The sequence below is a fragment of the Hoplias malabaricus genome, chromosome 11 (genome assembly GCF_029633855.1).
Source record: "Hoplias malabaricus isolate fHopMal1 chromosome 11, fHopMal1.hap1, whole genome shotgun sequence".
NCBI lineage: Eukaryota > Metazoa > Chordata > Actinopteri > Characiformes > Erythrinidae > Hoplias > Hoplias malabaricus.
Window position 1 is genome coordinate 24683335 of NC_089810.1, and position 21132 is coordinate 24704466.

The 21132-nt window shown below is 39.8% G+C and overlaps 1 protein-coding gene across 4 annotated transcripts in view; it reads left to right on the plus strand.

Moving 5' to 3' along the window:
- The window catches only part of LOC136709365 (protein unc-13 homolog C-like), a 245897-nt gene that overhangs the window by 189422 nt on the left and 35343 nt on the right, over positions 1-21132 (plus strand). For all 4 annotated transcript variants that reach the window (XM_066684518.1, XM_066684520.1, XM_066684519.1 and 1 more), the window contains 4 exons: positions 1353-1441; positions 2906-3046; positions 11885-12008; positions 12405-12464. In XM_066684518.1, the coding sequence (XP_066540615.1) occupies positions 1353-1441; positions 2906-3046; positions 11885-12008; positions 12405-12464 (414 nt within the window). The remainder of the gene's footprint in view (positions 1-1352; positions 1442-2905; positions 3047-11884; positions 12009-12404; positions 12465-21132) is intronic.

Sequence of the window (21132 nt, forward strand, 5' to 3'; positions counted from 1 at the left end):
TTGAAATTTTGTAATTGAATATATTTTTGTAATATTTATGTTATGTGTAATCACATAATCCACACAGTTGTAATTATTCACAGGATTCAATGTAAAATATCCTATACCAGTGCAAGTGCAAAATGTCTGCTATCATTTATTGTTGAATAATTAATCTACACCTGGTAATTTTACAGGAGACAAAGTTTCAATTAATTTAATGGAACAGGAATTTTTACAAAATGCTTTTGAGCCTTTTCTGTTGGTTTGTTGACCATAAAATTGACACAGTGTGAAGGACAGTTGGCATTAAGTAATACTTCAAAAATAATGATTCAAACATGATGGTTGTTCATTTGTTAAATTCAATGAGCAGTTTAATATCTGAACACATATATGTCAGATTACTTCAATTAACCATTAATTACAGATCAATCTAATCTAATTTGTTATTCAAATGCTGCTTGTTAACATTTATGCTGAGCTTTAATATTAAAAGTTACTGTGAAATGAATCACACTTTGAGACTTTAGGCTGATACTTATACTGCTGGAAATAAATGGGCCTTCATCAAACCACTGCATCTGACTGAATCAGGTTTGGAGCTTGTTTGATGGATGTATGGAGGATGTTCGGGTGACTTTTGGGTGATGTTTAGAGACAAGTTTTGGGAATGTTTGGGGGATGCTTAGAGCATGACCGAATTGATGCACTGCACTTGAATGGCTGGGGGCATTTATGTTTGGATGATATTTAGATTAATTTTATGTGATATTCGAAGTATGTTTGAGGTGATGTTTGGAATAAGGAATTCACGTTTGACAAAAGGCTTGCTGAACAAACACCAGAACAAACCAGCCGTCCATTCCAGGGACGACATCCCAGTGCTTTTCATATTGGGTGTATCATATATCGGCATACAGCCCCAAGATATTGGGACTATACAGAATTGCTTTATATTTATAATTTGTCAGCAGCAGCTGCATTTCCTAAGCACAGTTGCCAGTCTATTACTAGAACAACTTCTGACAAAATATAACGTCTGCTCTGATATGGATATGACATGGTAATGTACATGTTAATATGTCAGGGTTTCAATAAAATATTACAATTATTCAACAAGTTCACAAAATATCTGTAGCTTATATCATACTTATATATTGAAGTATGATGATTCACTGCAACTAATATTAGTTACAATTATATTATTATTATTATTATTATTATTATTATACTTATTAGCAGACACCTGATATAAAGGCTTCTCTACTATATGCATAATTGACTTTAACTCAATTCTCACTGTCTACTTTGTATTCTGTTTGCCCATTATTACAATGTCTCTCTCTCTCTCTCTCTCTCTCTCTCTCTAGCTGGATGCTGAGGCCAGTGATCTGCTGAAAGAGCTTCAGAACAAACTCAATGCAGTGTTGGATGACCTCAGCAGGGTGTTTGGATCCAGGTAACTCACACGCGCACGCGCACGCGCACACACACACACACACACACACACACACACACACACACACACACACACACACACACACACACACACACACACACACACAGGCTTTGAGTCACAGTTATCATTCAGCCCCAGAAGCCATGTTTCCATTCAAAAGAATAAAACTGAGTCAGAGTGTAGATACTGGGTTATTGTACCAGCTTTCTACAAATGCTATATTTCAATATATGTCTAATACCTATACGTCTAATATGTCTACATCTCACATTAAAATTACACAGTTGCATACCTGTCACTGATTACGGGATGAACTTGAGTGAGAAAGCAGTTGCTGAGGTGAGTAATAAACAGTCATGGTAAATAAATGTAGCTAAAACACAGGAGCTGAAGCGGAAACATTTACAGAGACAATGAATGTGACGTAGACTACATGGACTTATGTAATGTGATACAACCAGGGACACCTGTGGAGGTGGTCATTTGACTAAGCTCACAGGTGTCACTAGTTGTGTCTCATTAGGGCATGGCCAAAGGTAACAAGATGGGTACGTGACATTTTGATTATCTAACTCAGTATTAATAAGCCATTCATTGTCTGTAACCGCTAATCCAGTTCAGGGTTGCGGTACGAAACCTACCCGAAATCACTTGGTACAAGGCAGGAACACACCCTGGAGGGGGTGCCAGTCCTTTGCAGGGCGACACATACTGACAAATTCACTCACCCAATTTATCTACCAAAATGTGCTTTTGGACTGTGGGACGAAGCCAGATTACCTGGAGAAAACACATACTTACACGTGATGAACACACCAAACTTCTCACAGACAGTCACCCACAGCAGAGCTCGAATTGACTTTCCACACTTTTTCTCGACCTTTTAAAGTAGGCTATAATTCACAACTTACCCTGATGATTATACAGCCTGATTTTGTCACTTATAATAGTAATGTGACTGAAGAATTTCATTCCATGGTCCTGGAGGACAGATGACAACATATCTGAAGGCTGACACCAATTGAAATGACAAATGGAATAAGGAGTGTTTTGGCTTGTTTAGACTGAAAACCTGTGTCCACTCTAGAGCTGTGTTCGAAATGGCACCCTGCTCACTATTCCTAAATTACTCACTATATATGGCACTATTATAAGGAACTGATTTAATGAGAGTAGTGATTTAATGATTTAATGAGTTTTCAAGCACAACCTCATGCGAGTTTGATCATTATTGCCTTGCAGCAGATTATGTCACATAAACAATGTTTATACATTTGTAAACCAGAAAATGCCTTGTATTAATGAACGGTATTATGGGTATCTTCTACCTGCTGGGGTAGAACCTCAACTACCTCAGAACCTCAACTAAGTAGTGAATAAGATACTGTTTTGGAAGCACTCCAGGTCTTTGTGGATAATACTGGACACTGTTAATTTAAGGTGTTGTACTGTTTAACTCTGCAGTTTTAAGCCGGTCATTGAGGACTGTGTGAAGCAGATGAACCAGGAGCTTATTCAGATGAAGGGAAATGCAGGAAACAAGAGCAACGCTGCCATGGACGCTGAGACGGTTCTCAGACCACTCATGGACCTGCTGGACAAGAAGTGAGACCCTCTTATTCAAATATAAACAAATTCTCACCTATGGGATTGATAGGAGGATTTGTGAGCATCACATAGAATCATAGATATCTAAATTATCATATAAAATTATGTAAAAGAGTGCTCTAATGCGTCTGTATAATAATCTCATAATCAATCAATCAATCAATCAAATTTTATTTATATAGCGCTTTTCACAACAAAAAGTCGTCACAAAGCAGCTTTACAGAGATCTGGGTCCAAGCCTCCTATGAGCAAGCCAGGGGCAACAGTGGCAAGGAAAAACTCCCTCAGCACACGAGGAAGAAACCTTGGAAGGAACCAAGACTCATACGGGGAACCCATCCTCCTCGGGTCGACACCGGAGACACAATAGAGAACAGAAGTAAAAGTGAAGGGGTTATAGTAATATAAATGTAGTATATTAGTGATGATGGAGAAGTAGAAATGAAAATGGTGAGGATGATGATATTAGTGATGTATGAGTCTTAGCAAGGCCAGGATCTTGTACAGGACACGGGCTGGATCAGGGCAAAACCTGGAGAGCAGCAGGACATCTCAAAGCATGAGAGAGAGAGACAGGAGAAAGAAAGCCAGACAAAGGGAACAAATAAAAATACAAAAGGTTAGTAGGGTCATGGTAAAGAACGGGGAAATTTGTCCTGCGAAAAAAGCTTCCACTGGTCAGGCAAGAGAACCCAGCGACAGACAGCGTTGTTGGCAGGTACTACAAAGCTAACTAAGAATGCTGTAGCTATGGTGATATGACAGGATTAATACAGAACAGTGATAATATGAAAACCAGCCCGAACACCAATATAGAAGGAGTAACCTGAAGGTGAGTGATTAACCAAAAGCTTGTTTGAAAAGGTAGGTTTTTAATCTAGATTTAAAGATTGAGAGTGTGTCTGAGCCCCGAACAGTAACCGGAAGGCTATTCCAGAGTTGAGGAGCTTTGTGAGAAAAGGCTCTTCCTCCTGCTGTGTTTTTCTTAATGCGAGGAACAAAGAGTAGATGGGCATCCTGTGAACGAAGTGTACGTGACGGGCGATAAGGTATGAGAAGTTCAGTAAGATACTGCGGGCCTAAACTGTTTAGAGATTTATAAGCTAAGAGGAGTATTTTATAGTCAATGCGAAATTTTACAGGTAGCCAGTGTAGGGACGAGAGAACTGGGGTGATATGTTCAAATTTTCTAGCTCTAGTGAGCACCCTGGCTGCTGCATTTTGAACTAACTGAAGCTTGTGTAACGCTTTGCACGAGCTCCCTGCCAGGAGCGCATTGCAGTAGTCTAGACGTGAAGTTATAAAAGCATGCACTAGTTTCTCTGCATCTTTTAATGATAAAATATGCCGAATTTTGGCAATATTGCGTAGGTGGAAGAAGGCGGTTTTGACTGTATTGGATATGTGGGTATCAAATGTGAGAGTCGAATCAAAGGCTACACCTAAGTTTTTAATGATGGCATTGTGTTTTACTGTTGAATTATCAAGATTAATAGCAGCATTTCTGAGTGAATGTATCTGAGTATCTGTACCTAGTAACAAGACCTCAGTTTTATCAGAATTTAACATGAGAAAGTTTTGCATCATCCAGTCTTTAATTTCAGTTAGACATTCTGTTATTTTACGTAGACAAGCAACATCATTGGGTTTGGCTGATATATACAGTTGTGTGTCATCAGCATAACAGTGGAATTGAATCCCATGCTTACGGATTAGTCTACCCAGTGGCAGCATGTAGAGTGTGAACAATACAGGGCCAAGCACTGATCCTTGTGGGACACCATATTTAACTAAAGAATGATTAGAGGATTTATTATTCAGATAAACAAATTGGTAACGATCGGATAAATAAGATCTGAACCAAGAGAGGGCAGATCCTTTTATTCCTACCAGATTTTCCAGCCTATCAAGAAGCATCACATGATCTATGGTATCAAATGCTGCACTAAGGTCAAGCAGCACCAGAATAGAGATATAGCCCTTATCATGTGAAAGGAGTAAGTCATTAGTTACTCTTGTTAGAGCCGTTTCTGTGCTGTGATTTGGTCTAAATCCAGACTGAAAAATGTCATGAATGTCATTGTTTTGTAGGTAAGAGCACAACTGCTGTGACACGACTTTTTCTAGAATCTTAGCAATAAAAGGGAGGTTTGATATTGGCCTGTAGTTTGCGAGTACAAGAGGGTCAAGATTGGGTTTTTTAATAATTGGTTTGATTACCGCTAGTTTCAGAGGTTTTGGTACATATCCAATGTTGAGGGATGAGTTTATTATTGTGAGCAATGGTCTAATGACTTTAGGTAAAATTTGTTTAAATAATTGTGTTGGTACAGGATCCAGTAAGCATGTAGTTGATTTAGATGAGCTAATTAAACTAAGCAAGTCATTTTCATCGACAGAATTCAAGTAGTCTAAGTGCACCTCAGAGCTGGCAGGGGGTTCATCTACGAGAGCCGATGTGACTTTGGACTGATTTTGGATTTTGAGGCGAATGCAAGCAATTTTATCATTAAAAAACCTCATAAAGTCATTGCTACAGAAATCAGAGGGAACAATGGGGTTGATTTCCTTTTTGTTTCCAATTAGATTTGATACAGTGCTAAAAAGGAATCTAGGGTTGTCTTTGTTGTTTTCTATAAGGGAAGAGATGTACTGTGATTTGGCTTTAGATAAGGCATGTTTGTAGTCGGTGAGGCTGTGCTGCCATGCAATTCGGAAACATTCTAGTTTTGTGTGTCTCCATTTACGTTCATGGTTACGAGCAGCCAGTTTTAATGCACGCGTGCTGTCACTGTACCATGGAGCAAGCCTTTTCTCTCTAAATTGTTTGGTCTTGACTGGTGCAACACTATCTAGGTTTGTACACAATAAGTGGTGTAGGTTGTTTGTAATGAGCTCCAGGTCATTTGGGTGAGTTGGAAAAGAAATGGTGGTAAGGTCTGGAAGGTTGTTGATAAAATCACTAACTGTTGAGGATGTTATAGTGCGCTTTCTAATATAGCGTGGTTGTGGACAAATATCAAAGTTTAACGCAATTTCATATGTGATTAGATGGTGATCAGAGATGGTCTCATGTAGCGAGAGATTGGATAGATTCTTTATCTCAATGCCCCGTGTTAACACTAGGTCCAGTGTGTGTTTGCATTGATGAGTGGGCCCAGTAACATTCTGAGTGAACCCTAGCGCATCCAAAATTGATTCAAATGCAATTTTAAGTGGATCATGGTCCTTCTCAAAGTGAATATTGAAATCACCAACAATTAAGGCCTTTTCTGATACGATAACTACACTTGAGAGGAAATCAGCAAATTCACAAAGAAATTCTGTATAAGGGCCAGGAGGACGATAGATTGTGATGAGCATAAACGAGTGCTGCCTTTTTGATGCAGTGACTTTAAGAGTAAGTACTTCAAAGGATTTAGTATCATAACTAGATTTTTGTGTTGTGTCAATGGTAGGGTCATAAATTGTGGCTACACCACCACCACGACCAGATGTTCGTGGGCAACTGTAATAGCTGAAGCCAGGGGGAGTGGACTCATTTAGGGCAATGTATTCATTGGCTTTAGCCCATGTTTCGCAGAGACATAATGCATAGAGTTTGTTATCAGTAATGATATCACAGACAGTGAGTGCTTTGGGTGTTAGAGATCGTATATTTAAAAGCCCTAATTTAATGCTGGAAGTGCTGAAATATTGCATTCGCTGCAGTGCCTTGGTGTTAATTCTAATTAGGTTGTTAAAACTGATTTTTGGGCGTTTGTGATAACAAGCTTTGCGGGGAACCGACACAGTCTCAATGCTGAAAAATTTATTAGCGTTAATCAGAGTGGGTGACATGGACATGCTACTCATCTTACTAGCAGTAGAGAGATGGTCAGGAGGAACATTAGGAATTTTAATATTACTTACCTGCTCGCTATCCATTCCACCTACCTGACTGATGTGACTGGGAATGACCAGTCAGTTCCGGCGCAGAACCACCTCAATGTTCTCAGAGAGAACTGCGGATCCTAGACGGCTTGGATGAAGCCCATCCCAACGATACAGGGCCGGACGCTCACGAAAGCACTCCCAGTTGTCGACGTAGTCCACGCCGACAGTGCCGCACCAATCCAGGAGCCAGGAGTGGAGCCCGAAGAGCCTGCTAAACGCCTCGCATCCTCGACGGTAGGTGGGCAGGGGGCCAGAGACGATGATCCTAGCATCCGTCTTCTTCCGAGCGGTATCCAGAAGCGAACGGTAGTGCTCCTTCAGGACCTCGCTGCGGCGGGCGGAGATGTCGTTCGTTCCCACGTGGAGAACGACGGTGCCGAAGTCCTCGCGCTGCCGAAGCGCCGACGGAAGCCGCATGGCGACGTCCAGGACACGTGCGCCTGGGAGACAAGACACGGTTGCATTACTCTTTATCCCCGGCACTTTTAAATGTCTAACTATTGAGTCACCAATAATAAGAACACCGTCCTGTTTAGTCTTCGGCGCTGGAGCAGGTGAAGGCCAGGAGCTGAGCACCTCAAACCGGTTGGCAGAAGTGAAGACTGGCTGCGGTGGAGGGGGGGACGGCCTCGGCTTCCCACGCCCACGCTGGCGCTCCCATCCCGGTGCAGGCGTGTAGATGGGTACCCCCGCAAACCGCCGCGGCAGAGGAGCCGGAGAGGCGACGGCCACGTAGGAGGCGTCGCGGGCTGCCTCGAGTCTCGTCTTCTCCCGCTGGAGCTCCGTCTGCTTCTCCAAGAGACGCTGAATCCGGCGACCGAGCTGCTCGAGCTCCGCGCCGAGCTCAGAAAGGGCTCGTTCCTCGGCAGGCGCCATGAAGAGAGAAAAATAAACAATGAGAAATAATATGTACGAAAAAAATGAAGTTAAGAAGCACGGTGGGTTAGGAATGATGAAGACAGCACACTAGGATAAGCAATGCCAAAGAATATGCAATAGAGATTGTAAATAAACGTCTAGAGGACTAAAACAGCGACAAACAGCAAACAATTTCAAATCAAGCACGCGAGTAGTCAGCCGGAAGTGACGTACCTGTGACGTGATCATAACAGATTTCAATTTAATAATTTCATTTCTACAGATTTCATGTTCAGTGTATGTTCATTTTTAATTGAATAAAGGAATTCATTTATCAAAATTAATATTCAACAACAGTAAATTCAAATCTCTTTTTTTATGTTTGGGTTTCAGTAAGATTCATGAGATGTAGCTGACTCTGGATCAACATGTCAGGATTATTAACACAGTCATATCAGAATATTATGAGCACCTCCATGTTTCTACACTCACTGTCCATGTATAACTTTACGGAAAGTGTATTTTCTCTAAGTGAGCTAGTTTCCTCTCAGACAGAAATCAGAACTGTAATGCTGCCTGTCCACCTCTCCTTTCAGCCTTAACAGTTACCATAAAGTGACAAAAGAGTGGGAGAATGATTGAATTTTTAGTTGCAATTATATGGTACACAAAAAAGGCCTTAAACTGTATTTGCACACCTAATATAATAAAGCTCTTATGATTAAACAATGACACTTTTTTGTGATTATGGTGTAAATCAATGAAACTTCCAGCCCTGTGTACAGAGTGCTTATTCTGTGGGCTGTGGAAAGCAGTGTCCAAAGCAGAGTAGTTTTAAAAATTGTGTTCTCAGTGAGCATAATATGTAAAAATGTATGTGCTGTGATCTAGATGTCCAGCAGCATCTGTTCACTTGTCCACGGAGCATCCAGGCCACAGGGGAATTACCCAGAATCCTCATAATCATGTGCAAACGTCAAATCCTTGCCCACTTTCTGCTTTCATCTGCCTCCTAAGCCCTAAATATTACAATCAGAGGATGTGGGTCATGGCTTACTAAAGTGGGCTACTGGTGTAGGATGTATTGCTCTGCCATAATTTAGCATTTGTATAGAATGGGAAGTATTGCTAATATGTTAGATGTTTAGATATGGATCACATACACCACTCATCCTAAACAAGTTCCATCACTCCAAAGAACACATCTCAGTGCTGGGGGAGATTTACACCCCCTGACTGTTTTTTGCATAGAGCATCGGTTTGTCAGTGCTTTCCAGTGGTGGATGAAATAAATGTAATTAATTACTGTACTTAATTACTTTTTTGAGTATCTGTACTTTACTGAAGTATTTCCAATTTGGGCAACTTTTTACTTTAACTCCACTCCATTTCAAAGTCAAATATCTTACTTTTTACTCCACTACATTATGAAAATCTGCCATTCCTTTTGGTTTATGTGTGAATAAAACATGTGAACAAGTCTCCCAGTTCTGCACAGCCCTCTGTGCGACTAAAACAAGTGAAAATGTTTCTCCTCATAAAACCAATAATGCCAAAGGCAGACTTTTTCATCAATTGTTGTGTGAATTTGAGACTGTAAGTAATCACTTTCAGTTCTTAGAACCATTATGAACTAACAAAATGATTTTTACACTTAAGTATGGCTGTATTTGTGTCATCAGTAACTACTATTAATTTACATACACGGTTTCAGGCCAAAATCAGAATAACAGAACTGTAGCTGTAACCGTAACTGTTTGAGAAACAAGTGTCTCAGAATTGCAGAAATAGCTCAAATTATATTCTGCAACTATGTAGACAAACCAGAGAACTTAAAGGAACACTATGTAATATTTTTACCTCAAAATTACAGCTTCAGATCATTGTGATGCTTCACTGTCCTCTGTCATGACTACTTTCAGCTCCGCACTGCAGAAACTACACTATGTAACTTTTGGAGGAGGGCAGGAAACCACTCTTTCCTCCCCCTCCCTACCAGTTTCAGGATAGTGCTGTAAAAGTTAATTGCACGAGGGCAGCCCCAGGAGCAGAAAAAAAATCTTTCTTACTGTTCCTAAATTATTAAAAATATATATGTTCTGGTGCAGAGAACACACTAAAGGCAAATTTATGCTTTTGAACTCTCTCAGTGAAAAGGCCTATACTGTAGCCTGCACAATTGTCCTATGCCAATGTGAAAGTTTATACTTGTGCGTTAGCATCTGCATCATTATACAATTACACCACCAAATCACTAGGGCTGAATTTCAAATATCTTCTTCAACCCTATGTAGTATACAATGTAGTGGTATTAGTTTTGCGAATCTTTAAAGTGCGCTATTTAGGGAGTGTATTGTAGAGTTCATATTTCTGGACTTCTTGACTTGAGCAACTTGAACCCTGTTCGTCCGACTGCCAACCAATCATAGTCGTTGTGGTCTGTATAGATGCAACAAGAGGTGCGCATCAGGCCATGCTGCCTACGGCATAGGTTCAGAACAGAAGCATAAATTGGGCTTAGTACTCTGGAGACAGGGGCGGCACGGTGGCGCAGCAGGTAGTGTTGCTGTCACACAGCTCCAGGAGCCTGGTGGTTGTGGGTTCGATTCCCGCTCCGGGTGACTGTCTGAGAGGAGTTGGTGTGTTCTCCCCGTGTCCACGTGGGTTTCCTCCGGGTGCTCCGGTTTCCTCCCACAGTCCAAAAAAAAACACACGTTGGTAGGTGGATTGGCAGAAAGTGTCTGTAGGTGTGAATGAGTGTGTGTGTGTCTGTGTTGCCCTGTGAAGGACTGGCGCCCCCTCCAGGGGGTATTCCCGCCTTGCGCCCAATGATTCCAGGTAGGCTCTGGACCCACCGCTGCCCTGAACTGGATAAGCGGTTACAGATAATGAATGAATAAATGAACTCTGGAGACACCGACCTTTGTTGGTTTGGAGGGCCAGCACCTTGGGTGTATGTAATTGATTATTGAGTTGATTATAATATCATTCATTGTGTTTAATCTTTGGCCATTTCTGCTGTGGTCAGTGTCAGATAATTAATGACATTCTGTTAAAAGACTGGTGAACCTAAAGTCTTTTCACCTACAATATGTTATGCATGACTACTTTTGCACTTTACCTCAAGGGGAGATATACAACGATGACTTCTACTTTTACTGGAGTAATATTTCACCTTGAGTATCTGTACTTTAACTCAAGCACATGGTTTGTGTACAGTAAGCACTGCCCAACTGATGCTCTCTGCACATATATATCGCTGAGCCACAAGAAACATCTAAAGGCATTTTGAAGGTGGATAGACATTGAATAGCATTAAAAAAAATTTTAGGTGGTTGCTCTATTTCTGCTCCATATGTGGGTAATATTGACTTATTTTTGCTGTTAGAGATGACTTAAGGTGGAACTTGCTCCAAATGTTGGAGACCGCAAACTCCATGAAAATAAACACAGACTGAAAGTGCTACAAATCTAAACAACTCGAGTGACAAATGGTTTTCTGTGGTAATTTGCACATTTAAAAAATTATAAAAAATAAATAAAAAAATAATAACTCCAATATACCATTCCACATTAAAAGACTCAGAGCTTCTAAATGAAAACAAACACTTAAAGTGAGAGTAAAGAGTTCTCAGAGCCAAAAGTAGTTACCCAGAATCATCTACGTTCACTTTGTTAACTGTTTTTTTTCCTGACTTCACAGTGAGTTTTAATGCACATCATGTAATGATTATATGGTATTTGTTACAGGTTATATTTATTAATACCGGCCACATCAGTTTGTTAATAATCTCCAATCATTATCAGCCTGGAATTTCCCTATTAACGCAGATTGTGTGAGAACCACAGTGCGAAAATGAAATGGCGGTACTCTCTCAGTTACATATTGTCTCTCTCTCTCTCTCTCTCTCTCTCTCTCTCTCTCTCTCTTCTCTGCCACCCCACTCTTTTCACTGTCTTCACCCTTCCTCTTTTTTTTCTTCCTCTCCACTACTTTACCTCTCTCTCTCTCTCTCTCTCTCTCTCTTTCTCTCTCTCCAGTCTGATGCTGTTTGCTAAGATCTGTGAGAAGACTGTGTTAAAGCGGGTTCTGAAGGAACTGTGGAAAATCGTGCTCAACACCATTGAGAGGCAGATTGTTTTGCCTCCTCTAACAGACCAGACGGTAAGCTGCCAACATAGAGGCTTCTACCTAGCCAAGAAACAAGACAAAACAAACACTCATACACACCCCACTACCCACATTGGGAACCAGTAACAGTATTGGGGCAATCTTCAAAATTATGTAAATTAATTCCAGGTGTAAACAATGTAGAGTACATTAACACCCTGTAGTACATTAACACCATTGCTGTGGTCAGTTATTTTCATTGAGTAGATACTGCATTTTTACGATGCTTCTTGAATCATGGAGAGGGCAATATAATATTTGTATCAATATTTGTCATATTGTTGTGAATATTACAGTTGTAAGTCAGTGTTTTATTCCTTTATTTTTTTGGATGAGCGTGTGAGAGTGAATCAATATTCTTATCTCTTTTCTGCTATTTTTCTTGTGCAGCAAGGGGCTCAGATGATTTTCAGTGCTGCCAAGGACCTGGGACAGCTCTCCAAGCTGAAGGTAAGGAGATATTCTGCAGTCTCTGTTGTTCAGGGTTGAAGCTAAAATCTGGAGGACACTGGGTTTCCCACAGCAGGTTTATGACCTGGTTTATGCACCACTTGTCAGTTTTTTTTAAATGTCAGTAAAATTCATATCATAGTAGAGTATGGCAAAATGGAACATAGTGCTAAAAATGTGTTATTTACTTTAAACTGTCCACACATTAAGACAGAGGTCTTCAAATCTGGACCTTTGATCCAGGATCCTGGCCAGGATTTAACCACATTTTTAGACAAAGTTTATATTATTTTGCATGATTTTTCTACATTTATGATGTACCGCTCATGCAGTCGCTCCCATAAAGTACACTGAAATTTAGCATAGGGTACACGGGAACTGTTGCTTGCAACACAAGTTTGACACAGAAGCATAATTAGGCTTTTATCAGTTGCAGCTATAGTGTCATACCATCTGGCTAATCCCAGCCTGGATCTAACATCTGGATTTGAAGTCCTATTCAAAAAGAGATAATTCATTAAGAATTGTATTTACAGAAGTGTGCGCAGGTGAGAAGTGTTTTGTTGTTGTTTTTTTCCACTCTAAGAGAAGAATGTGTAAGAAATGTGGCTGTAAGCAAATATTTTGAACGTATACACAGCTCTTGTATTCTTTTCTCCCTCTGAGCAGGCAGTACCTTTCTCATATACATTGAAGTGGAATATTGCCACTCCTCCATGTTTAAGAAACCCACCAGAGCTCAGAGTCCTTTCATCCTTTTCACACACTGTGTGTGTGTGTGTGTGTGTGTGTGTGTGTGTGTGTGTGTGTGTGTGTATTGAGCGTAAACGATTTCCAGCCCCCACTAAGACTCTGCTGCTGTCAATCACATCCTCCCACTGCTGTAACAAAGCTGCTGCTTCTCTTAGATCATATTCACACACAGCAGTTATAGGTTTTAGGTAAACTGGGCTGTTCTAGTGAACTGTAGGCATGAGTAGCACTAAAGAGTCATATACTGTGAGCTCGGACAGTGCTATACGTAAAATGCATGTTTGTGTGGCACAGATTTCTAAAGAAAATAAAAACCCAACACTTCTATTTATTTATTTATTTTTTTAAGTTGTACTTCGATAAGGACTTTGATAAATGTATATCCTCAGCACACATGAAGCAGAAACAGTTACAAATATTTGTAGTAGAAATATGTGATTAGAGAAATGCCCATAGCTGTAATTCAGTGGTAAGTGCTCCCTAAAGAACACTTGAGGGGTGTGAACAGGTGGAGCTCTGAGAAAACTGTAGGTCTATTCTTCATTACAGCTCATTTGCATACAAGCATTTTCTCTCTTAACCTCTCCCTCTATTCCTCTCCCCCCATCATTCTGTCTTTGTCTCTCTCTCCCTCTCTCTTTCTCTCTATCTATCTATCTATCTATAGGTGCATCTCAATAAATTACAATATAAACAAAAAGTAAATTTATTTCAGTAACTCACTTCAAAAAGTTAAACCCATATATTATATAGATGCATTAAAAACAGAGTGATCAATTTCAAGCATTTATTTATTTTAATGTTAATGATTGTGGCACATAGCCAATGAAAACCCAAAAGTCATTATCTCAGAAAATTGGAATAATCAACACAAAACAGCTGCAAAGCTTTCCTAAGCCTTTAAAGTGGTCCCTTAGTCTGGTTCAGTAGGCTACACTCTCACAGAGGAATACTGCTGACTTGACAGATGTGCAGAAGGCAGTCATTGACACCCACCTGCTGTATCCAAGCATATTAATGGAAAATTGAGTGGAAGGAAAAAGTGTGGTAGAAAAAGGTGCACAAGAAACAGGAACACAGCCTTGAAAGGATTGTCAAGAAAAGGCCATTCAAAAATTTGGAGGAGTGTACTGCTGCTAGAGTCAGTGCTTCAAAAGCCACCACAACCAGATTTCTAAAGAAAATAAAAACCCAACACTTCTATTTATTTATTTATTTTTTTAAGTTGTACTTCGATAAGGACTTTGATAAATGTATATCCTCAGCACACATGAAGCAGAAACAGTTACAAATATTTGTAGTAGAAATATGTGATTAGAGAAATGCCCATAGCTGTAATTCAGTGGTAAGTGCTCCCTAAAGAACACTTGAGGGGTGTGAACAGGTGGAGCTCTGAGAAAACTGTAGGTCTATTCTTCATTACAGCTCATTTGCATACAAGCATTTTCTCTCTTAACCTCTCCCTCTATTCCTCTCCCCCCATCATTCTGTCTTTGTCTCTCTCTCCCTCTCTCTTTCTCTCTATCTATCTATCTATCTATAGGTGCATCTCAATAAATTACAATATAAACAAAAAGTAAATTTATTTCAGTAACTCACTTCAAAAAGTTAAACCCATATATTATATAGATGCGTTAAAAACAGAGTGATCAATTTCAAGCATTTATTTATTTTAATGTTAATGATTGTGGCACATAGCCAATGAAAACCCAAAAGTCATTATCTCAGAAAATTGGAATAATCAACACAAAACAGCTGCAAAGCTTTCCTAAGCCTTTAAAGTGGTCCCTTAGTCTGGTTCAGTAGGCTACACTCTCACATAGGAATACTGCTGACTTGACAGATGTGCAGAAGGCAGTCATTGACACCCACCTGCTGTATCCAAGCATATTAATGGAAAATTGAGTGGAAGGAAAAAGTGTGGTAGAAAAAGGTGCACAAGAAACAGGAACACAGCCTTGAAAGGATTGTCAAGAAAAGGCCATTCAAAAATTTGGAGGAGTGTACTGCTGCTAGAGTCAGTGCTTCAAAAGCCACCACACCCAGAAGTGTCCAGGGCATGGGCTACAACTGTTGCATTCCTTGTGTCAAGCCACTTATGAACCAGAAACAATGCCAGAAGTGTCTTACCTGGGCTGAAGAGAAAAAGGACTGGATTGTTGCTCAGTGGTCCAAAGTCTTTCGTTTGGAAATCCAAGCTGCTTGAGGTCTTGTGTGAAGTTTCCACAATCAGTGATGGTTTGGGGAGCCATGTCATCTGCTGGTTTTGGTCCACTGAGTTATATCAAGTCCAAAGTCAACCAGGATATTTTAGAGAACATGCCTCCCTCTGCTGACAAGCTTTATGGAGATGCAGATTTCATTTTCCAGCAGGACTTGGCACTTGTCCACACTGCCAAAAGTACTGTGCTTGATTGGCCAGTGAACTCACCTGACCTAAACCCCATAGAGAATCTATGGAATATTGTCAAGAGGAAGATGAGAGACACCAGACCCAACAATGCAGATGAGCTGAAGAGTGCTATCAAAGCAACCTGGGCTTCCAAAACACCTCAGCAGTGCCACAGGCTGATTGCCTCCATGCCACGCAGCATTAATGTTGTAATTCATGCAAAAGGAGCCCAGACCAAGTATTGAGTTCATCTACTATATTTACTTTTCATTAGGCCAACATTTCTGTATTATTTATCTATAATAATAAATTAACTCTTAACTATTTTTAATTAAATATAAATTCACTTTTTGGTGATATTCTAATTTACTGAGATACACCTGTATCTATCTCACTGTTTCTCTCTCTCTCTCTTTCTGTCAGTTCCTCTCCCTCCCTCCTTCCCTCTCTCTCTCTTTTTCTCCCATTCTCTCCTCTCTTTCATTTTCTTTCTGCTTTCTGTATTTCTCACTCTTTCTTTCTTTCTTTCTTTCTTTCTTTCTTTCTTTCTTTCTTTCTTTCTCTCCCTTCCTATGCAGCCACCCCACCCCAACAATGTCTTTCTCCCATTTTGTGTGTAGTCACCTGAATATCACATCAATTTTCATATTAGTCAGATGTTTGTCCCTTCTGTGTTGCAGTGACAGCTTCTCTTCTTCTTCTCTCCTGGAAAGGAGAGTTAACACTAGAATTTGGAGCTGCAGGGATTTGCTTTAAACTCAAGCGCTTTAGTGAGCTCAGGTTCTGATGTTGAGAGATAAGACCTGAGCACAGTTCTTTTTTTTTTTCCTTCTGGAAGGTGTTGAATGGGGTTGAGGTCAGGGCTCAGTTCCAGCCAGTTCTTCCACACAGAGCTCAGCAAACCAGGTTCCACATTGTTGTTGTGGTAAAATAAACAGATTTGGACTTTTCTGGAAGCAAAGCCACTAAACATTCAGTGCAGTTTTATGCTTTCATGGTTAACAAACAGAAAACTGTAACATGCAGCATTGTGTTATGTATAATAGCAGCTTGTAATGGGTCGATCCACATCTTTTCAGTTCCAATATGATTCATATACACAAGCACTGATACACATTCCAATACTTTTTTAATTTTAATATTCTCATTTTTGTTGTTGGTTTTGTGTTTGTTACATTGAGGCTAAAATAGACCACACTGCATTTATTATTAGAAGAGCAAAACAATATATACACAATGCATTGAATTTAAATGCATTTCAAATGATTTATTTACACAATCTCCTACACATCAGCTCGGACATACAGTACTATCTGCAAGGTTAAAATCATTATAAAATAACATTAGTAACAATGCAGCCTTCAGGTTTACACCTAAACCCACACGTTTATCTTCTTGTTTAATGTCAGTGCTGTGAATTTTCTGAATGGCAGATTATGCCTGGGCATACGTTATATTGTTATGGCAGGTTCATGGTCCAGCAATCCACTCCGTCCAATATCTGATAACTGAATGAGGTCTATATAGGACCCGATACCAATATAGGATTGGATCGGGCTTATCTCTACTAGCATAGTGCTCAGGAACACTGTTGTTGTTCTGTCATCAAGCAAAATCTTCAAATGCATCGCACTGATCTTATGAGACATAGAACAAGACAATTTTGCGTTCTCAAGGCCAATTTATGCTTCTGCGTAACTGTTGACTTGACACAGAGTCTACGCTAAGAGTCTACATGCGCAAGTGCCCTACACCATTTTAAGCATTTATATTTGTGAGTTTGTCAGTGTCGTTTGCACTGGAGCTGAATAACACATTTTCACAAAGAAATTCTCTTTAATATGTAGTACACAGTGTAGTGGTGTAATAGTATAATTTTATATATCTGTAAAGTACACTGCTTAGGGAGTAGGGCTCTATTTGTAAACAGGCCCTCAGTATTTGCCTTACAAAAGTACCAGAGGAAGAGTTCCAAAGAGGAATTGAGCAGCGGAGCTACGAGAGGATGAGGGTAGCTCATAATTCACTCCCAATCATTTTGGGATTGTATTTCAACCAATAATAGAGAGAATGGACTTTCTGTCATTTGACCCACAAATTTAACAATCTCTTCATAGTTTAAAAAATAATGTTTTTCCACAAAAGTACTAAAGATGACATGATAAAACTGTGACCTTACATTGTGCTGTAATGTTTGAAGTAGAAGCTTAGAATAATCCAGAAGCATGGAGCGGACTTTGCCCAGCACAGCTTGAAACAGTTTGAGAGGCTTGTGTCAATGAAAAATATAGTCGCTTGTTAATCATGGTGAAAATTGTATATTTATTTTACACACCTGTAAAACAGCTGTTCATGAAGCAAGTCATAATTTATTATGTGACAGACATCTGCTGCTGTTCATTTTATGAATTCTTGTAAGTAGTCTTCCTATTTATTTTCCATAATGACTTGTAATCATGCCTGTGGCATTCAAATGTTCACATACATCTGGTTCTTCACTGAACACCAGTTAGTTTGTTTGTCTGTTATAATTTTACTGAATGTTATTTCTTTTCATGACATCTATTATCACATATAGTTATTATCTATAGAGTTTCAGAATGCATATTATATAGAATGATTATGGCTGTAATAGAAATATTCACCAGTAAATGTTGGTAACAACTAATGCCAAACCGAGCACAGCAGGCTCTCACTATCTTTAGTATGTGCTTATGCCTGTACATCAAAGCAAAATCATCTCCATTCTGTGCAAGACTGTAGATATTTCTTACAGATTTTTTTTCCTCTCTTTTTTTGTTTGTCTGACTCTCAAGAGGAGGTGGTCTCGTCTGGTCCCAAATTAACTCTGTTGCAATTTGTTTCTCTAAAGAACGTGAGCTGACCTCGATACAACCCAGCTATTATCTACAACAATCTCAGTTTTAACCCCTTGTAATTTAGCCTTGAGGGTATCAAAGTTTTCTGCAATATCGTTTTTTCAATCAGTGTTAGTCACCACCTAAATATAAGCTTTTAGCGAGACGAGAATCTCAAATTTAAGGGCTACATCGTCAATTATTTGGGTGTCTAGCAGAGGCTGTTCTGCATTCCTGTCTTACTTGAAGAGTAATTTCAGCAAGCTTTTCTTAGACTTTCTTAGGCAGCAGCTCAAACTTAACACACCCTACTCCATAGCAAGCTCAGCAACGTCCCACCCCAACCAGCTATCATCTGTACACAGCAAGTTGGTGCTAAACAGCTCCTGTAGCCATGGGTGTTTTGCGTTCTGGACACAGCAGAGCAGGTAAACAGAGAACTGGCTAATGCTTAGCTGCTAAACAAATGGACAAATGGAACAGAAAAATGCACTGGTGCAGAACACAGGGCTTTCTTTCTGTGTTTACTTTCTGTCTCCCACCTTACTTTTTCCCTATGTGAAATCCAACCAAACCAAGGGGAAAATACTCCATCAATAGAAAATTTTTAACAGATTCGGGCCAGAGCAAATGAACTACAGGTGTGAAAGTGCCCTTAGAATCCATACTAGCTTACACTGTGCATTGCACCTGTATGTGTTCTGATGTTGCTTTGAGAGGCAGTTTAGACCTGAGGTTCATATGTTGCTGTCGAGGGCACCCAAGCTTGTTTTTATTATTGCTCCTAAAAGTTTTCATTGCGTCATCCAAAGTTTTGAAGCAACATATGCGATTTACTGGGGCAGTTCCTAGAAATGCAACAAACCCACGTGCTTGAAATATCCAAAAAAGTTTGAGACTCTATGGACTGAGACAGTCCACTTAGATGCTTGTGGTCATCGATCCTGCTGTTCGGTCCAGTGTTTCAGCCAGAGTCTGATTAGTGAAGGCAGTACATGGGTGGTGAGTTTAATGAAGAATTATAGTCTGATCAGGTCCTATTTCAGAAGTGTTGGCAGAAGAAAGTCTGCACTAACGGTTAATCGATAGAATCTGAAAAGAGTAAAGTGTAGTGTAGAGGAACCAGTTCCTATAAAAACACTGACCTTTTTGCGAGAGGAAAATCAATGGACAGCTTACTCCCTTATAGCTCTTCTTAAAGCAGCTGTAGACTCCTTCATACTCGTAAACATGAAGCTTTAATATTGGGATGGCTACTGGACAGTGAGCCTGGCGTGATAACTTGTGCTGCAAGAGTAGTGAAGCGGCTGTTAGATCGACCCTGGTCCAGCTGGAATGTTATCAGTGTCCAGCTAGCTTAGTGGCACCAGACATTAGCAACCTTGGCCCAGGCCTGATTAAATGAAACTGAAGTTTCATCACTTCTTTCTGGGGATGAGGGTTTGCTCTAAGCCTTGCTGATATCAAAGCCAGGGTTGGAAGTTTCTTGGGGATGGGGTGGAAGAGTTCATTCGAATAAGGGGAGAGGCAAAGATGACAAATTAATGTCACAGAAAGGATGATTAATCTGGATCAAAATACAATTGAAATTCCTCGAAAGTTAAAGTTAGATTTGGAATGATCTTCTTCAATAACACCCATTTTGCTTCTGTATCCAGATGGTCTGTATTCAGTTCTTCCACAAGAGATTATATCAGTCTCTACAGCAGGGGTTGGCTACACTTTTTTTTTAGCTGAAGATTCACTTTTTCCAGGGGGCATGTCATTGTTATACATATTTAAAAAATCATCAGTAACCTGTATTTATAGAAATACAGGGAAAATGAATTTTAAAAAATCACCCTAATCTGCAAGAATGTAAAATATGGGGAATATCTACAGCTACACGTGCAAAATATATCTGGGTGTGCATGTTTTTTTTTCACAAAAGGTGATATCTACTACAGATTGCGAAAATAGTTGTGTTATTTCACAAGCTACAAGTTTATATAATGTTTTTGTGTTGTTATGTTTATGTTTATACTGTGTAGTTGTCTGGGTATTTATGCAGTCTTGTGGCTTTTTTTGCACTTCATGGTAACTACATAGCTAAAAAAAACTACTCTGATTTTTTGCTTTTCCATTAGGCAAATTTGATACCTGCTACATGGAACCAGCTAAATACTGGGTACCTGCTCGCTTGTGTTTCCAAACAAGCCAAGAAGGAACTAAACCATAGTGTGTAAACATTGCTGAGCTCTGATTGGCCAGGGAGAATTGTCATTCACATCGAGTAGAGTGTAGGTATCATGAAGTGAAAAAGTGTCATTACACACGTAGCCTGTTTAAATGTAATTTAATGGAAAACCCACTGTAAAGTATATGTACAAAATGTGAATTCAGCACAACACTTTATTGTGTAGCCCTTGAGGACAGAGATGATCAACTGTACAAACCCACCTTGTATTATTTCCTCAGTGCAATGTATATTCATAGCTGTGCTAGTACTAGTGAAGTCAGCTACAGATGTTAGACGATTAGTTTTGGGCCACATAGACCACCACAGCTCATCCCAGAGGTATTAGAGATATTGCTTGGTGGCTTTACAACCCCCACCATTGAGCATGGTGACTTTAAACTAGTGGTTTTTACTCTGTGTGTGTGTGTGTGTGCGTGTGTGCGGTTG